Source organism: Triturus cristatus, chromosome 3_1 (genome assembly GCF_964204655.1).
Source record: "Triturus cristatus chromosome 3_1, aTriCri1.1, whole genome shotgun sequence".
NCBI lineage: Eukaryota > Metazoa > Chordata > Amphibia > Caudata > Salamandridae > Triturus > Triturus cristatus.
This window is the reverse complement of record NC_140583.1, coordinates 953,674,759-953,693,850: the sequence shown is the minus strand read 5'-3', so window position 1 is coordinate 953,693,850 and position 19,092 is coordinate 953,674,759. Positions and strand designations below refer to the sequence as shown.

Sequence of the window (19,092 nt, the reverse complement as noted above, 5' to 3'; positions counted from 1 at the left end):
CTGCCAGGCAATCACATTTAGGTAATGAAGGGTGGAAGTATGCAGGGGCCACGCTGAGGGGCCCAGGACCTCAGCCTGCACTGGAGCAGCAGTATCTGTGTCCGTTTTCTTGACCCCTCCCCTGCAAGGCCATCGCTCTGAGGCTATGGAGGGATGGGGAGGGAGTGAAGTAAGAGAAGCCTTCCTGGAGGGTGTGTGAGTATTTGCATAGGCCTCAATGTGAGGCAAACTTTATTAAGCTTTTATTAAACTAGAGAGGAGCCAAACCTGCTGACTTAGCAAGTGGGACACCAGGCTCCAGTCCCAGCGTCCCCTCAACATCCTGTGATTCTGGGTAAATCATCTAATCTCCCAACGCCTAAAGTAAAAATGAATTTGATCTTCTGTAGTGTATCTGGAGCTCATGTAAATTGTTCACTGCACTAGCGCGGAGTTCACCGTATGTAAACTATTTTCAAGAAAGCAATTAGAAAAGAACGGCAATTTATACATGTTATAAGATTCTGCAAGGACCACAACATGCTACTTAGAGAGCAATCTCTATAAAAATATTCATATTCTTTTTTGACATCAAAATGGCTTTTCTGTCTTTGTTTAGTTTAACTACTAGTCACGGATGAGTAAAGACGCTTTAGATCACCTTAAGTTGACTGTTTAAAATGCATAATGATCTGAGGAAAGAATACAGACTTTTGGTGATTTTCTTCATTTTCACACTGGCCAGGATATTAAAATACGGGTCATATCAGTAAAAAGGCAGCCAGGTGGCAACCCTAGCCAGATCAGGTATTGTGGTCATTGGGCCAATTTTATTTCACCTTGCTCACATGGCCGAAAGGCAGTGCTTTTAGTTTTCACCAATCTTACTGATTCTATAGGCTTTAAAACGCTTAGGTCACCAAACATTTCTCTAAAATGAGTCTAATGAGACTAACCAAATGATGTTTCATGAAAGTGCCCAATCCGCAAATGTGGGCCACTTTTTTGGGACTGCCTGGGCCTAACTGCAATCCCAATCCTGCCCTGCCCAGAACTGTAGCCTTCATCTCAGAAACAGTACAGATCCCAAGTGAGTGCGTTAGGGAGGAGTTTTGGGAAGTGGCGTGCGGTGAGCGAGTTCCACCGCTTTTGTCCACACCAGCAATAAAACCTGTTGATTTGCATATTTCAACATACAGTTTTCTCCTATCTCAAATCTGCTGCTTTTTCTCTAACATAAACTTTGCAAGAAATCTCTTCTTACAATCCAGTTTTCTTACAGGCCATCCAACCTGTGATTAACAGAATGAAGCTCTCAACATGCTCAGGCACGTCCTCAATGACCCACACACACACACACACTATTCAAAGTAACAAAGCAATACATAGGGCCTGGTTACTAGGGGAGGTGTTACATTCCAATTACTGTGCAAACAGTTTGAAAAGGATCAGAATTCCAAATCACTGTTAAATATGCCAAAGGGTAACTCAGGGTGGGATATTTACAAAATGTGATAAGTAAAGCACACCATAGTTTTTCCCTCTCACACTGATTTTGCCAGAAAAATCTAGTAAAATTTAATAGGGGGAAAAGGTGGATAAATTGCAAAATATGCAGCATTATTTGCAATAAACATCAATTCTGCATGCTATACCTTTTCCCCTTTAGAGCTCGAAGTACAAAGGTATTTACCACACCTAGTAAATAACCAACCCTGTGGTAATGATGTTTACCAATATTTCCAAGGCAAAGAAAGATCCACACCTAGCCCACCCACTTCACAATCAAGGCCTAAGTCCATAAAATATTAGCTTGAAGCATGGAGGGTGGCCTCTGATTATTCTCTTCTGATACTGTAAACACTTATTACCACCATTTTGGCTAAAATTTATTTTCAATGGGAGTGTAAAAACGTGTAGTAAAAATGTCATTGATAGTTGCGCCCCACAAGGTGTTTTAACCACTACAGTAACCTGGGGAGCGGAGAGCTTCTTTTTAGGTGGAAGGAAATTAGAAGAAAAGTACTAAATTCATGAAAAAACAAAAATACCTCGCTCAAGATCTCCTGAGCATTTTTCACTCTCTTGACATCATGGGATTCGTTGGGCATCCACCCAACTCCACGCAGCCATTCCAAATCCGATTTGTAGACTGCCTGTAAGAAAGCAGAGGGCACATTTTCAGAATATATTTTGGACATGCAGGCACTTAAATAACAAGAATGTGGGCATGAGGGGCATGACAAAGTATTACCCGAAGAAAGGTTGCCCACCCCGTACAATTAGGATAATTAGCCACTCATGTCAAACATCACATTACAAGAAATGTATTTTTACCACTAGAGAAGTGTGTATAATGAATGGGGGGTTTATAACAAAAATATAATGTTCTGGCAGTAATGAAAAAACACATTTTCAATAACTGTTCACCCTGTTGAAAGTCCTGTTTCTGCTTATTTTTTCTCCATGCTAATAATCATAGAATACGAATGAATAGTGTTAAAGCATATAGAGGTATTACGCAAAGGCAAATACAATTACTGAATGGGGGATAAAATGTAGTGTTGGGCTTAATGCCCTTTCAGACTGCCTGTTTTTTCTGTTTTTTTAATGATCTTCCCACATACGTTCCTTCATATTGTTCCTGGAAAAAGTGTGCATGTACCTGAGCATGATTTTTACACTACGTGGAATGTTACCCCTTTTGTATCCATTTGATATTTACAGAGAAACTCTTTAAATCCACATTTACAGAGAAACTCTTAAGGTCCACTTACATCGCTCTGCAGTTCGTAGGCTTTCTTGGCCTGAATGCAGTCATTCTGGTCTGGGTGGCAGGTCCACTGGTGCAGGTAATGGCGGTAGTCAATGTTGCTGACCAAAGCTTGGCATTGCTTTGCCGACAGCACAGACACCATATCCACTGGCAAATTGATCTTCGTCTTTGACTTCTCAAAAGCTTTTCTGTACTCCAGTTCATTGTTAATCTTCGCTGTTCGCAAGAGGCATGCCATTTTGTTGTCATCATGGGCTGTTTTGCATCCAATGTAGTGGCCTTTCTCCTTCTCGTGGGTCTTTTTGTACTTATACTGTGGAAAAAAGAGTCGGGTGCATGAGCGTACTCTTAACTTGAGGCACCACTCGTCGCTGGTCGAGAAAACTCAGAATGCCATACTCACATCACTTGCAATATCTCTGGAGGATTTGGCAGCGACAATGGGGATAGCATCCCGTCTGAGGTCATAATTTGATTTCACTTTATCCCATTCATTGCGATATCCTTTCTAAAAAGGAAAAAAAATCACATATGTTTTGGAAAAATTGAAAATTTCTTTCTTTCAAGGTCCTGAAATATTAATGAAATTAATAGACAATGAATATTTCATGAGGGCATTGTCTTAAAGGAAGATATGCAGTTTTGCTCTCCACCCTAGGATTCCCATTCCAAAACTTCCCTTTCATCCTCACTTTCGCGTTTTTCCTACCCTCAGTGACAAAAATATAGTATGAGATTAGAACATACAGAATCAGTTTTTATGGAAATAACATAAATTCCGTCCATGAGTCCATAGTGATGTAGCTTAAAATTGCCACAAATAGGTTGCCAGAGTAATTTGTTATAAGTGTAGGATAACAGCCAACACATGATTCATCTTGTGAACTTTTTCAAGTGTTTGAAGGTGTTTGTGTTTAGGATAATCGTAAGTGAAGAAAGTTTTGCCTGTACTGTTCAGGAGGGAAGATATTATAGTCAACCCTCACCAATGGGTTGCGTGACTCTAATTGAAGTGTAAGCAGGCCATTTATCCATATCAGCAAAATATGTAAGTGGTGAGGAAATGTGGCAGCATCCAAAGGCCTGTAATGAATAAAAGTCTGAATATAAGTAGTAAAGGCTATGATACTAGGCCAGTGGAAGATCAATTAGACTGGTAGCTACATGTAGTTTTGTTACTAGATCCATGACATCCTCTCATCTGTAACCTAATTCTTTCCAAGCCCTCAAATCTTCCCTCCTTCCTTCACTCTCTAGCTGTTTCCGGCCATCTGTGAACAAACTGATTTACACCACCTTAATACTGCATTACATATATGGTCTTTCTTCTGCATTCTTCTGTTCACTGGATGTTATACAACTTGCATTGCACTAGGGGATTGTGCACTGCAGCAGGTGCAGGTAGACAAATGAAAACAGCAGTCTTGCATGGGATATGGGAGGCACCCTCCCCCCAAAAAAGGAGGCTTTGAGAGGGAACCTGAAAAACAAGAGAAAAAAGGGCAGCACAAAAAAAGAAGCATGCCAGGGGGTCCAGGAAAACAAGAAACAGCAGGGTTGCAGTCTGCCCCTTTCACAGAAAGTTTTCTAAACTATGTACTGCTCTTCCCCAAAGCTGAGAGGAACAAGGAAGATTGGTACATAACGGCCAGGAAAGAGAGAGACACACAAAAGAAAAAAGGGGACAAGGAAGTAATCTGAGCCAGAGAACATGTTAGGTGGAGAATTTACTGTGGGAACAACACCGGTGAATGTCCCACAGCAAAAAAACGAGAACCCACTCTTAATATTCTTACTAAATATTTCTTATTACCGTAAAATATTTTTCTTACAAATCAGCAACCCTCTTCCTCACTATATTCAAGATCATCAGAAATAGACTTCTTACCGTTATCAACAACTGAAGTAACCACGATTCCACAGCCATTTTTCATTATTTCAGCAGACCCAGGGGCGTAGCGTGGTCAGTAAGAATGGAGGGTAGTGGGGGGGTCGTAGGGGGGAGTGATCTTCAGATTTCACAACATGCACACTGGCACACAATGTAAAAATACATTATGCGATGAGCAAGGTGCACAAAAGGGGCGTAAGGGGCGTTGGATAGGGAGAAGAATGCAGATTGGAAGTGCTACAAAGTGTGAGAAAGCACATTATATTGTGAAATAATCAACATTTTTGTGTTTCCAAACAGAGAGGGGGACAGAGTGTGTGTCCGTTTTTGTATGTGGGTGTAAAAATACCTGGTGAACTCCAACAGACACTTGACTATATCCGACTAAAAGCATGTGTACCCAACTATATATCAGAAAATACATCTATTGGGGTGTGTGGCACACCAAACACATCCCCTGAAGCTACGCCCCTGAGCGGACCCACATCCGGCACTTCCCTTTCTGTTATCAAACATCGTTCTACACCTCAAGACACTCAAGCTTAGCACATCCCCCCAAAAAACACAAATAGGTACTGAGAGATTGTGCATTGTCTACTAATGCTCAAAAAGAGAAGAACACAATGTAAATTCCACAATAATTGCTACAAAATCTTCCTTTAAACAACCTATTGATGTAAGCATAACAGTGATTTATCATTTGATAGACCATCTTGCAAAAAGGGGAATATTTTGGAAAAGGCACCATAGGGAATGCCTTTGTAACATCTAGAGGGGTCCTAGTCAACCCCATAATCCATTCAGTCTGTCACATCCATTGAGTTAACAGCAACATAACTGTTCTACTTGACTCCTCTATGGAACTTAGTATGGTGGATCACTGAGCTATACTTCATCATATGGATACGTTGGTCCCTCTGCCACAACAGAACAAAAAATGACACATTTCCTTCTTATCCAATCAAACACAGAATAGGCATTTTGGAATGATGTAAATGGCTTTAAATGAGATGTTAGTTTGTTCTGGTAACACTTTACTGTCCTTATGGTGGGAGGGATCAATGTAATGCCATTTGGGGGGGCTATATCCGTATCCTCTGAATACATTTGTGGGTGTCAATGAGTGTGTTCACAACACACATCCTCACAGTACATAGATTGAAAGCGAAACATTTTCTTCATGAAACATTTGGCATCTACAGACTTGATAGATTACTTAATCTGTGTTTTGAGAAATATGTGCTTTTAAGAAATTAGCCCAAGATTTCAAACTCTTCTACTCTTCTGTGCTATTAATTCACAAAACAGTAACGTCTTCTGGATTACCTGCCTTTCTCAGTGATTTCTCCTTAATATTCTATATATCCAGATTTGTTGTTATAACAAAATTCAGAATATTTGTAAAATGTATTTGCTGTTTAATATTTACTCTTTAGTGTGTAGAACCAAGACATAAGTGTAATATGACAAAAAGGATTAACCTATGGTGTCAAGATAACAGACAGCAGTAAGATATCTGAAGCTTACTGTATTGCTTTGTTGCTGTAGTTCTTAGAGAATTTACATTTTGTTAGATAAAATCCTACAAACTTTGGGATTTGCCTCCTTCACAACATAACTTTAGATATCAAGAGTGAATTATGGGGATAGATTAGGGGTGCTAAAATAATTTTAGATTTCATTATAAATCATTTATTATGACAGAAATCCATATTTCTGAAGATTTCCCAGTTAAGAAAGAAGAAGACTGCACTATCTATTAATAAAGGTATTGCTCAATGTTTTTAAAAATCTGCTGTATGGATTCTTCAATAAAGAAAGCAAAGAAGAGGTCAGAATATAGTGCCTTGAGATAACACTCTTATATGAGGGGAAACGGCCACTACAACGTTTCCATGCATAACCTTAACCACGCTTACATTACAACGCATGCGTAGTTACCACGAATAGCCTTTACCACGCATACCTTTACTACGAGCTACGTAGTAAAGGCATGTGTGGTAAAACCTAAAATTAAAACAGGGGGCTTGGGGGGTCTCCCCCCCCCCCCAAAAAAACAAATGCGTGCAAAAAAAAGCGGGCTGGGGGGTCTCCCCCTCAAAAAAAACGCACCTGTTTCCGTGGCGATGAGGAGGCAATCTGCATCGTTAGAGGAAACGGAAAGACACTTCCACATCCTCTTTACGACGTGTAACGTCACCTCGGAAGATCATGGAGTGGAGACGGCGTGGAGAGGTAAGGGGAATTTTAGTTTAAAAAAAATATATATATATAAGGATTGAGGGGGTTGTGTTACGCAGGGGTCTGATTTTAGGGTTAAGGGCAGGGGAGGGGTATTTGTAAGAAGGGTTTAGGGGTGGGGGAATCGCGAAGGGAAACATTTTAAGGGTTTCGGGCAGGGGTAATTCTAAGAAGGATTGGGGGATGGGGGTCGAGAAGTCGCGCAAGGGTACAGGGGAGGGGTATTTAAAAAAAAAATTAGAGAACTAGAGAGGGAAGGGGGCAAGGGTGCACTTATAGGAAATGGGCAAGGGGTCTGAGATAACTTTTACCAAGAGTATGCCCTTACCATGCATGAATTTACAATGAAAATAGTTGTAAAGATATGCATGGTAAAGGAATTTTCGTGGTATAGGTTATCCGTGGTAATAGCATTCGCGTTGTAACGCATGCATGGTAAAGGCATGCGTTGCAACGGAATGTGTTGTAATGTCATACAACCTATATGAGTGTCCTATGTTTAACATTTCACCACTTGATCTACCTACATTGCTAACGTTGATGGCGTTGGCTCTGGATAACACAATTTCAGGAGTGTCGGGCATCACATGGATGATCCTCTTGTCCTTCTCCCAGGCCTCCTTATATTTCCACTGTTGAAGAAAAAAAACATACCTGGCTGTAAATGTTAATCCTAAATGTAACAGATGCAAATTTGAAAAAATCACAATCCCCCATGTTTTAAATATAATATACCTTTTCAACCAGAGAATAATTCTAATTTCTGGGATTTATATACATTGAATGCTGATGCTGTGTTTTGATAAAGTTGACATACCTCACTGATTTGATCTGCATTGACCTTGGACAGGACAATAGCTGGTGGGTCAACAATGCTGGTGAATTTCATGGTTTCTGGGCGCTGGCGATACAATCGGTCGTTCAGGATTTCCTGGGCTTTCTTCACTTTAAGCACATCCACTGACCCAATGGGAACCCACCCACAGCCTTTAATCCACTCCATGTCCGACTTGTAGACTGCCTACAGTAAAGAGTAAAAGAAAAATATTAGAAAAGTACCAAATTTCAATCTATGAGTCATACATTTCTAAACCTTGCATCAACATAAAGTATTGTTAAACAACAAACATGTTGCACAAATTTCAGAGGAGGACACCAGTGAGTGTTGCCCAATATATTAAAGCAGAGAGAAACAGTTATTAAGCAAACAGTCTGAAGAAGAGAGCTTTTCCAAGTAGGTAGTGACTGGCAGATGGGGATGGATGTTCCCCATATGAAACTGATGTCTCCTTCCCACTTCTCAGTCATTACCTATCTTGAAATGACCTCAGACAATGCTGTTGTTAGCCAAATCTTTCCTGAAATAAGGTCACCAGTTTACAACAGTAGTTTTAGGTAGGTTGACCGAAGGAGAAGCCTGCATCATGGTCTCATACCAGGTGGAATGGTCTTCAGAGTTAAAAAGACAAGTTCCACCATATTGTCAAAACCAATTCCTGCCCCCCCCCCCAATCTATGCTCAGAGAGAAAGCTTCCAGCATCTTTAGGTGGAACCAGTACTACTACCAGTCAGCAAAAATCAGATGCTCTACTGAATGGCTCAAAGGAGAGCAAACATTTTTCTTGTGACTGTGTGAAGGAGCTGAGTTGTCCCTCAGTCACAAGGTCACTTCCTTTGGCACACCTTCAGAGTGCCCTTGCACCAGGAAGCCTCCCTTGCTTCTGCTCCAAGAAATCTGACACAAGGTGTCACTCCCTGTTAGATAATGACCTATAAGGAGCTAGAATGTACTCTTTTGATATTGATTGCTATGCAAAATTATAATGTGGAAGGTATATAATTTCTCTAATTGTAATCAGAATCCTGAAGGATGTAGCTATATCTTACGGCTATATCTTACACAAATGCGGTCAGGCTGTGCTAATGAACTTCAGGGCAATGCAGATTAGATATGCCTTGAGCAATTTATTGAATTAAGGTACGTTGGAGAAACCTCTGATTTGGAGGGGGTGCTGTTCTACAGTCTTAGGACTTGGACTTTGACTGAGAATACTTGACTCTCCATTCTTCTCTCTTTTACACATTTGTAGTTCCAGTGTTGTAACTGCTTCCAGATTCAGAGATTGCTCTCCTGAGTAGGCTGGTGACCTTACCATTAGCAGGGATGGACCAGTTGAGGATGATGCAGGTCTATATTGTGATCAAATGCAACTGACCTTTAATGAGTTGTGCAGTGCCATCTACAGCAATTTTTCTAAGAGTCAGGGATGTGCATGAGCAACACTAACTTGGCAAGGATGGGCAGTATTCTGTGGTAAGAGTGGACATAGCAAACTACTGTGCTATGCAAAGGCTAGGTATTTTACCCATAGCGGAAATATGTACTGTGGCAGAAGCAGAATTTTGGACAAGCAAGAACCTATTCTGTAGGAATCATGGATAATATGTTTTAGAGAGCAAGAGTATTGATCTCTGGCACTAGCCGTGTGACACGACGATAAATGGTAATATTCTTTTGACAGAAATCCTATGGCAAACAAAGGCCCTTTTCAATTGTACACATGGCCACTCTTTTATGGCAAATATAGTCAACATTTCTATGACATTGATGGGTAGTTTTCTGTGACAACAAAGACAACATTCTCTGTCAATAATGGGCAATATTGTGTGTATTTGAAATGACCAATGTTCTGTTGCAAGAAATCCATTAAAATCTGGCAATATTCTTCACAATGAAGACTCAGTTTCTGTTTATAATCCATTTATATCCAGTGAGCTCTGTGACCAAATGTAAGAAAATACTGGGGCTAATATGGAATTCTTGAACTATGTTTTGATGCTATAAAAAGAGAATTTAATGGATCGCATGATGAGAGATCCACGCACTCACACATATGTCTGTGCTGTCTGAAAACAAGTTCAACATTACTTGATGCGCACAGATTTGTATAGAAATGAGAAATACAAGAGGGAACAGATTATGAGGCCTCTGGCTCTCGACTAGGATACATTTAATTGATTTTGACTGACAAACTGGGGTTCCATACAATGGAGTTGGCTGTTCATCTTTACCTTTGCTGGTGTAGCTTCCAGCCCTTGCAATGCATTATTGTGTAGAGCGCGTTAGAGGGATGCAGCAATTCTTTCTGCTCTCTGGTATGGACGTCCGCATGGACTTCATAAGCCATCATAGGCAGAAAGAGTATTTGGAATTTTGAGAGGAATCTCCCTAAACAGATTTCCTAAACACCTAAGAACGTTTTTGGGACGCTATTGATTAACTGAACAGACATGGTATTCGGCAGTGATTTAGCAATCATAGATGACTGCTGACATGAGATTTTACATTTTAAAATATGAATTGGCTTCACAGTTCCTACCTGTGCTGTACCAATACAGCTTCCACTCTTTGTACAAGCCAACAACAAAACTACTGAATTACATGATAAAAAATAGGACAAAACAAAATACTCATCGCGTCTAGGTAAACATAGCAATACTGAAAAATAAGCTGGTGCTCCTTTTTGACATAGTCATCCCCATTTTCTGCCTGATATTTGATGCAAATTTGATTGAAGTGCACTGGGTTCCTGCTAACCAAGTCCCCAATGCCAGTGCTCTTTCCCTAAAACAAGGTAACTGCTCAACTGTTCCCCAATTATCAATACCTGAAGCACCTCGGTAAGTCCCTAGTAAATGGTACCTCTGGTACCTAGGGCATGGGTACTAAAGAGGGTCGATAAGGGCTGCAGCATGAATTGTGCCACCCTAAGGGACCCACCACCAAACCCATACAGACTGCCATTGAAGGCTGCGTGAAATGGAGCAGACAAATGTGTAAGCTCCACATGACACACACCCTGTGCGCCATACCCACAGATACTGGATGCGATATATGTAAGTCACCCCTACAGCAGGCCTTATAGCCCTAAGGCAGGGTACTTTATATTACATGTGATGAAATATATGGTCATTACGAGTTCCCGAGCTACGTGATGGCTTCACTAAAACCTATGGTGTTTGGAATAAAATACCTTTTCTTATTAAATCCATACTGATACAAGTAGTGGATTCATTTAGGTATACACCCAGAAGGCACCTTAGAGGTGCCCCCTGAAATCCTACTAGCCTCTTAGTTTGCTGGCTGACTGGTATCTTCCAGCCTGATACCACAGACAGGTTTCTGACCCCCTGAAGGTGAGAGCCCATGCTCTCAGAGGTCAAAAACAATGCCTGACCCGGCAGAAGGTGTTTACTGCTCCTCTAGCAGGATGAATAGTGAATCTTCATACCCAGGCCCAAGGCTTCAAAGCCTCTGCCACCTTTGATGTGCGACCCTGACTTCTGGCAGACCTGGGAGATACCACCCGTTGAAGCCCATTTGGCACCAGGGTATGTGGGAAATTAGACATGCAAGAAGGCGTGTGGCACCCCCAGGCTAGTCTCACCCCTAAGGTGATCTGCTTGATATGCTTCACAAAGAAAGGATTTCACCATCTTGATTTTGGTCTCAAGTTTCTTTTCGGGTGTGTGTCTCATTTATTGGCTTTGTGTGTTCAACAAGTGCTTAACACTACCCTATGATAAGCCTAACTGATCGCCCACACTACCACAAAAGAGAGTATTTGGGATGATTAATTTAAGCCCTGTAAGACAATAAGAGCCGTCTGTACTTTCTACATAATGTACCTGATTTTGGTACACTACATAAAAAGCCAGTTTCCTACACATGGAGACAACACAAATAAACACATGCCCTCTTATTATCGTAAGACTTCATTCTCTATCACATTTCCCCTCATTGACTTCATTTGCACTGTTTGAGCAAGAAATGGAAGGATGTCCCAAGCATGTGCATAGGACTAGGCACTGCCTGTTTTACCAAGACAGAGCCCTTTAAGTTCTCAACGACTCAGAGACACCAGTGAACATGAGTTGAAGTTCAGCATCAACTCAGAGCCAAATGTCTTGACTGCACGTCTGCAGGTCCACACAGTCTGTTTTTTTACTTGCATGCTAAACTGTGTTTAATGCACTCATGACCCCAGGAAGCAAGGAACTAGTCAACCTGATTGTTAATCAATCTTATGAAGGAAACTAGAAAGTCAAATAATCCTGTCCTCCCAGTAGACAGTGTTTAGATTTCTGCAACCTCAAATAAGCAGCTTGATAAGTTTGATCAAGTTCAGAACACCACATTTGAAGCATCTGCTGGATGGGATTGCAAATCAAAGTCCACATCAGAATAAATGTTTCAGGGCTTCCCCAAATGATCTTGTGGGCCTAGAATTTGCATTCAGCTTCATAACAAGCTTTAATTGAGAAATTTGAATAATTAGTGCATTCTAATTTCCATCAAGCGCTGATGATGGAAGGATGAGTCAAATCAATTATGAAATGTAGAATATATAATTAGTGAAGAATATTTTCAATATAAGCTTGGACACATATGTTGGTATTATATTAAGTAATGATGGATATGAGAAAAGACAAACATGCCACATGGCTCTTACATCACTCTGCAGTTCGTATGCTTTCTTGGCCTGAATGCAGTCATTCTGGTCTGGATGGCAGGTCCATTGGTGGAGGTAATGGCGATAATCAATATAGCTAGCCACAGCCTGGCTGTCCTTGGCTGTCTTGATTGATACCATATCAGATGGTATATGGCACTTGGTCTTGGTGTTCTCATAGTCTTTCTTGTAAATTAAGTCACTGTGAAGTTTGCCAGATTTTATTAGTCCCATCATATTGTGATCATCCTGAGCAGAGCGTGTTCCAATATAGTGTCCTTTCTGCTTCTCATGTGCTGATTTGTATTTGTACTGTGGAATGTAGGGAAATAAATCACAATTATAACAAGGTTGCAGGCTTTCCGAAAACACCTTTGTAATATTTAATTGTATGCCCCTTTCAATTATAGTTTAAATGTGCCTACTTCATACAAACACACATACCCTGCACACCCAGGTTTCCTTTTTAGTGAAGTTATTCAAAGGAGGGGTTGATCAATAAAAAACCCATTATCAACTAATACATTTATAAAATATGCTCAATAAACAGAAAAGTTTGGGAAGAATAAAAGTATACTTTCTTTGGCAAATACATTTTTTTACTATATTTGTGCTTCTTAGATGATGGCTTCCTCAAGTAATTATCAGAATAGTGTGATTAGTGTTCATTACTCCCCCATTCACATCTCTACAGCATTTAAAATTATTTGTACCCAAGTGCCATAGCAGAATATGGATCTAGGGTCACTTTGATAAGTCTTCTCACAATGGAAGGGCCGTGCAGATCCATTATGGCACTGTCTTAGTATTGTACATTGGAAGATGCTCTTACAAAGAATTACAAAAATCCTATTATTATGGAAGCTAAACCAAATATTTGTTCTAAAATTATGTTTTTAACAAGAGGCAATACATATTTAAATATTCTATAAACATGAACATTAAGGGATTTATACCAATGCAAATTCCAAGAAACCTACCTCACTAGCAATGTCCCGTGAAGCTCTGGCACTTTTGATGGAAATGGCATCCGCACGCAAGTCATAACCCTTCTTCTTGTTGTCTTGCCAAGCTTGCTCATATTGTTTCTGAAGAAAAAGATACATGTCATAATTTCGAAAGACAACATACATACTACATATCTCAACTTAATGTATTTTTTGTGTGAAATTTGATATTACATTTCTCCTCATAAAGGAGCCTTGGTTCCTGCCATTCACCAACAGCAGCAATGTACAAGACATTTCCTTCCCTCACCCACCAGCCAGCCTCTGCCCAAAGTACATTCCTCCTCTATCTCAATTGCCTCGCATGCATGTGGGTTGTGGGTTAACTGGCAGAGGTCAGTGAGCTAGACATTCAATATTTGCATAAATTATATACTACTGTGCTCTCTAATGGGCATTCTACACCTGCCCTACTATTTATTTAAATACCATGGGGCATATTTACAAGCCCGAGTGCCACAGGAACATCACTTTTAAAGACGTTCCTTTGACGAAAGAAGCTTTACCTTATTTACAAGCCTTGTGAATAAGGCACACTTTCATGCTACACTGAGCATCAAAGGGGTGAATAATGGGTTTTGCCGTGGGCGTTCCGCAGCAACACCCATTGATTTTTAAGCTGCCCCATATTTACAAGGGTGACGTAAATATGGGGCAGCACCAAAATTAAGACCAGGGAAAACCTGATCTTAACATGTCGAAATGAGGAGAAATGCTTAATTTCTCCTCGTTTTTGATGTTTCTGTGTGTGCTGCATCCAGCAACACAGATACAACCAGCAAAATGCCATTAAAGATGGTTTATCCACAGGAAGATTTGTCCCTTCCTGCACATAAACAATCATTAAAAAAAATGACAATTTGAAACTTCTATGTGTGCTTCACAATGCAGCACACATAGAAGGTTCAAATTGCCATTCTGGATTGTTTATGTGCACTAACGAACACCATCCGGCACATAAACAATAATTCCCTCAATGCAGGCACCCTTGCACTAGGGTGGCGCTTTGGCGCTAGGCAGCTGAATTTAGTGCCAGTGCAAAGAGAAACACAGGCGTGCACCGTATCATTGTAAATGCATCCCTACACTTCTAAAGTGATAGAGTGCGGCGTTAGCTATTTTGGAGCTAAATCACGCTCTGCCACTTTTGTTGTAAATATGCCCCCAAGTTTCTTATTGTTTTCCAGTTTCAGTTGAAGGTATTTGAGCTTGGATATCCTTGCACATTTACCACTATGACTTCAGGACCATCACCCTTGGAGATGTTCTTAATAGCTTTGAATTTAGCAAAGCTATCCTCATTTGATTGATCAGGGCTGGGCAGCCAATCACATTTTGGTCTATGTGCAGCTTGGCGATTGTAGAGGTGTAAAAAGAGTAATAGTAGATCAGTCCTTTGAAAAAATGGCAATATAGCATGTTGACAACACTCACCCATAGACATCGACAAGCTCAAGAGGTGCTGTTCCATTCGCAGTTCAGTTCAAGAGAAGCAAATTGAGATCTCTAACTTACTCGCAAGATGCAAATCAAGAGAAGCTAGTGTAAACATTTTGTGTTGTTATTTGCATGTTTGTGGTGGTCTAAATCTCAAGCCGGGAGCATTACCCACATCCAAAGAACATCTGACCCAGTTGACTTATGCACTCCTATTCAAGAATCCAATTCAGATTCTCCAGCAATGAGTTACTAATGGTGCAATGGACTGGGGGCAAGCACTGTTGTCATACACTTTGGGTGTTACTGCTTCCTCCAGCACTAAACAACTTCTTGGTTGAAGGGAGATCGTGTGACATGGGTGTGGCGCACACTGAAGCAAAAACTGCATAGTTGAAATTGCGCGACACTTTTGTATTCACATCTTAATAGAGTTTTCAACACATCTTTGACCAACCAACCCTTGAAGAAGAGGAATACAGAACAATAGGACCCCACTGCAACATTTGGCAAGCAGTCTCTAAAATGTTACTTAGATGGCTGCCTCAGTGATATATAAAAAGATTGGTTCACATATCATACCCTGAGGGGCAACGAGGCTGTAAAATGCCGGAAAAAGGCTTTGACAGGATGGCTCATGAGGTCCTCCCAGAAGAATTAGAACAGGTGTTTCCAATAGGAAAGCAATCACCTCGTATATATTGACTATACTTACTTTGCTAACATTGATGGCATTGGCTCGTGAAAGCACAATTTCAGGTGTATCAGGCATCACATGGATTGTCCTCTTGTCAGTCTCCCAGGCTTCTTTGTATTTCCACTGCACAAAAACACAAAAAAACATAAGAAATATGGGATGACTACAATGGATGCAATAACTGTTAGTGCCACAAAATTTACCAAAACATGTTACTCTGAAATTGTACCACTGCTTAGCCCTTTGTGCTCCTTATTTATAGGATGTATATTTATTCTGATTAAATAGACATACTTCACTAATTTGGTCTGCATTTGTCTTTGCCAAGACGATGGCTGGCGGGTCAACAATGCTGGTGAATTTCATGGTGTCTGGACGTTGGCGATATAAGCGGTCATTCAGGATCTCCTGGGCTTTTTTCACTTTGTTCACCTCCAGTGATCCACTGGGGATCCAGCCACATCCTCTAATCCATTCCATATCAGATTTGTAGATCCACTGAAGAAGGAAAGAGATAAAAAAGATTGTCTCGTTTGTAGGTTATCTTCTTGAAGAGTAGAAAGAAAGTAAAAAAGTGAGGGCCGTTGATCTGCTTAAGAAAATATTGTGTTGTGTACTACTGCAACTATTAAAGTGTAGTAAATATTCGAAATGACAAGATGAACATGTATGCAGATGCATTGGAAGAGTGCAATTAGTGTTCTATTTCAGTAACCTGCAATACGTACTGAATTAGACCATAAAGCTATGAATAAATTATGAATACAGCTGCTCCCAATGTTACTTAAAATAACTGACTTTTAAATTTCATAAATTAATCTTGAAGGGGTATATAAAATCCCCTCTAGAGCCATATATATTACACTAGAATAAAACATTATTTATGGTGGTTGGTGATATCACCGATCCAACAACAGCTGGAGGCAAATAATGGCCACTGCTCTTAAAGTCAAATATTTTAAAAGGTTCTCTTACAGTCTGTAATATTTTGGTTTAGGATGTTATACACAAGCATCTGAACTTCATTCACTTTCATGTTTATGGCAACAGTTTTTTAAGGCTAATGATGATGATACATGAGTAGGTGTTTTCCATGTTTAATGTTCACATTCATTGATAGATGCACATCCTTCCCTGCATTCCACTTACATCACTTTGAAGCTCATAGGCTTTCTTTGCTTGAATGACATCATTCTGGTCAGGCAGGCACGTCCATTGGTGCAGATAATGACGGTAATCAATGTCGCTGACCAGTTTCTGGCAGTTCTTGGCCAGCAGTACCCCCAACATATCCACAGGGCTGTTGTACTTGGTCTTGGACACCTCAAATTCTTTCTTGTACTCCCGGTCGCTCTGAATCTTGGCTACATGCATGGCCCACACAGACTTGGGGTCGTCCTGCAGGCTGCGGAATCCCACATAATGACCCTGTTGCTTGCGATAGGCAGCTTTATATTTGTACTGAGGATGTGAAGAAATAGAGTGATGATCACAATACAGAAAACAACAAAAAATATACACAGCTGCCATTTCTGTAACAGCTACTTGCAGTTGGTTTAAAATTGCAGTGACTGTGTTGTCTTGGTGCTGCGCTAGTGGAAACTATGGGATTTTATTCTCTCATGAAAAAGCACCATTCTTTAGGAAGTAGCTGATGGAACAGTCCCTTAATTCCGTAGCTCTGACTATATAACCTGCTGTTACCAAATAAAAGTACTTCCATTGCAATGCATTGGCAGGAGATCTTCTATTAACTGGAATGGAGGTTTATTGATCCACTAAATACTAACTGCATTCACCATCTTGCAATGGTAGCCATAACTGGCACACATATGAAATGAGCGTGTTGCATGGGGGATAAAGTAATGTTGCACGTAATGTCTGAATCACCCAGACACGTGTGGTGCACAATGCAGTTATATCAGGAGCTCGTGGCGGAGCACTATCATTTTCTCTTTCTCTCTCCCTATCCCACATCCCCTGCTTTTGTTACACACAGCTTTCCTTCTCTTTCGCAAAACTAGTTGTCTGTTTCCATCATCCCAGCCTCCTGCCTGTATTGTATTCTCTCCCTGTTTGTTCAACGGTGCCCCTCTCCATTCTGCCTATGTCCTGTCTTGCCTTCAATCCCTGCAGCAGTGGTCGCTGTCTGTCCCCAATGCAGCTGTCCAAGTCTATCCCACTTTCCTCGGCCTCCTGTGTCCCTGATAACCTGTTACACCTGCTACATCCCTGTTACTCCTGCTGTGTCCATGATGCATTGTCAAATTCAATGTCAATCTGATACACCTGTTGTGTCCTGGATACATGTTACATCCTCTGTGTTCCGGATACACGGTTATATGCATTTGTGCTGTGTCCCTGATATTCCATTCTGGTTGGTGTTGCTTTGTAACTGTTCACATCACTGAATTTCTGTTTCACTGTTACATAAACTGAGACCCTGTTACACCAGTTCTTTCCCTGGTACACTGTTGCATTTGCTTTTGTTATGATGCTGTTAATTAACTGTGCTGCATTCTTCTTACCCTGTTACATTTGCTGTGTCCCCATTATGTCTGCATCCTTGTTGTGTTGCTACATTGCTCTACCTCTGCTGTAATGTTGTATTCTTTGTTCATTGTTATATCCGTTCTGCTGAGGGTACCCTGCAGTATCCACTGTGTAAGAGAAGCTTGCACTACTGCTGTCTTCTTTCTGATGTGTTTTAGCGATGCTTGGTAAAACACTTTTCACTGTACAAGAGCCAAGCAACTTGCTTTGCCAATGGTTGTTGTAAGACAGAATTCAGCTTCAAAGTGAGCCTTGTTTACGAATGGAAAGAGCAAAATACTCACATCGCTCGCAATGTCGCGTGACGCCTTGGCAACAATAATCGGGATGGCGTCAACTCGCAAGTCGTATCCTTTCTTTTTGGACTCTTCCCAACTTTGTTGATACAATTTCTGTAAATAAAATGAGCATGGGTTAATTGATGTTCAGCACATGAACGTGTCGCATTTGAATTAACAACCTCCTGAAACATATCTGCACTGAAAACTGCTTCTGACGTAGAGATACAGGTGCATCCAATAACTGAAAATGGTCCCCACTTCAACTAGAATGAAGCAGATAGAAGGCTAGGTTTGAAAAATATCTAGCCCCAGTGGCGTAGGAAGACTGTCTAAGATCCCACCACAAGCAAGGAAAATGTCCCTCCCTACACTCCAAATGGGCAGTACAAGACAGCCATATTTAGGGTGCAGTCGGCCATGAGCACAACTTGATGCCAGGACCACTAAATCTGCTGCATTAATTATAGCTACGGCGCTGCCCTGACCCAACGATCTTACCCTCACACCAATCACAGTCCTACACATTCACAAGCAGTAACTGCAAAACATGGCATGAACCTGTGATTATGGCACTCTTGTTGCCCAGCCAATAGATTTTAAAGAAAATGGTTATTAACTGCATCGTTACGTGGAAAAATATGACAGGATGGTTCTTATATCACTGAATGGCATTAGCTACCTCTTTACATCATTCCGTTTTACCTCGTGTTAGTAAG

General features: G+C 40.8%; 1 protein-coding gene across 50 annotated transcripts in view; it reads right to left on the bottom strand.

Annotated features, from left to right (window-relative positions):
- Positions 1-19,092, bottom strand: part of NEB (nebulin) — a 392,273-nt gene that overhangs the window by 160,069 nt on the left and 213,112 nt on the right. For all 50 annotated transcript variants that reach the window (XM_085645543.1, XM_085645542.1, XM_085645546.1 and 47 more), the window contains 11 exons: positions 18,380-18,487; positions 16,692-17,003; positions 15,837-16,040; positions 15,561-15,665; positions 13,382-13,489; positions 12,402-12,713; positions 7,705-7,908; positions 7,415-7,519; positions 3,159-3,263; positions 2,757-3,068; positions 2,031-2,135 (listed from right to left, as the gene is read on the bottom strand). In XM_085645543.1, the coding sequence (XP_085501669.1) occupies positions 2,031-2,135; positions 2,757-3,068; positions 3,159-3,263; positions 7,415-7,519; positions 7,705-7,908; positions 12,402-12,713; positions 13,382-13,489; positions 15,561-15,665; positions 15,837-16,040; positions 16,692-17,003; positions 18,380-18,487 (1,980 nt within the window). The remainder of the gene's footprint in view (positions 1-2,030; positions 2,136-2,756; positions 3,069-3,158; positions 3,264-7,414; positions 7,520-7,704; positions 7,909-12,401; positions 12,714-13,381; positions 13,490-15,560; positions 15,666-15,836; positions 16,041-16,691; positions 17,004-18,379; positions 18,488-19,092) is intronic.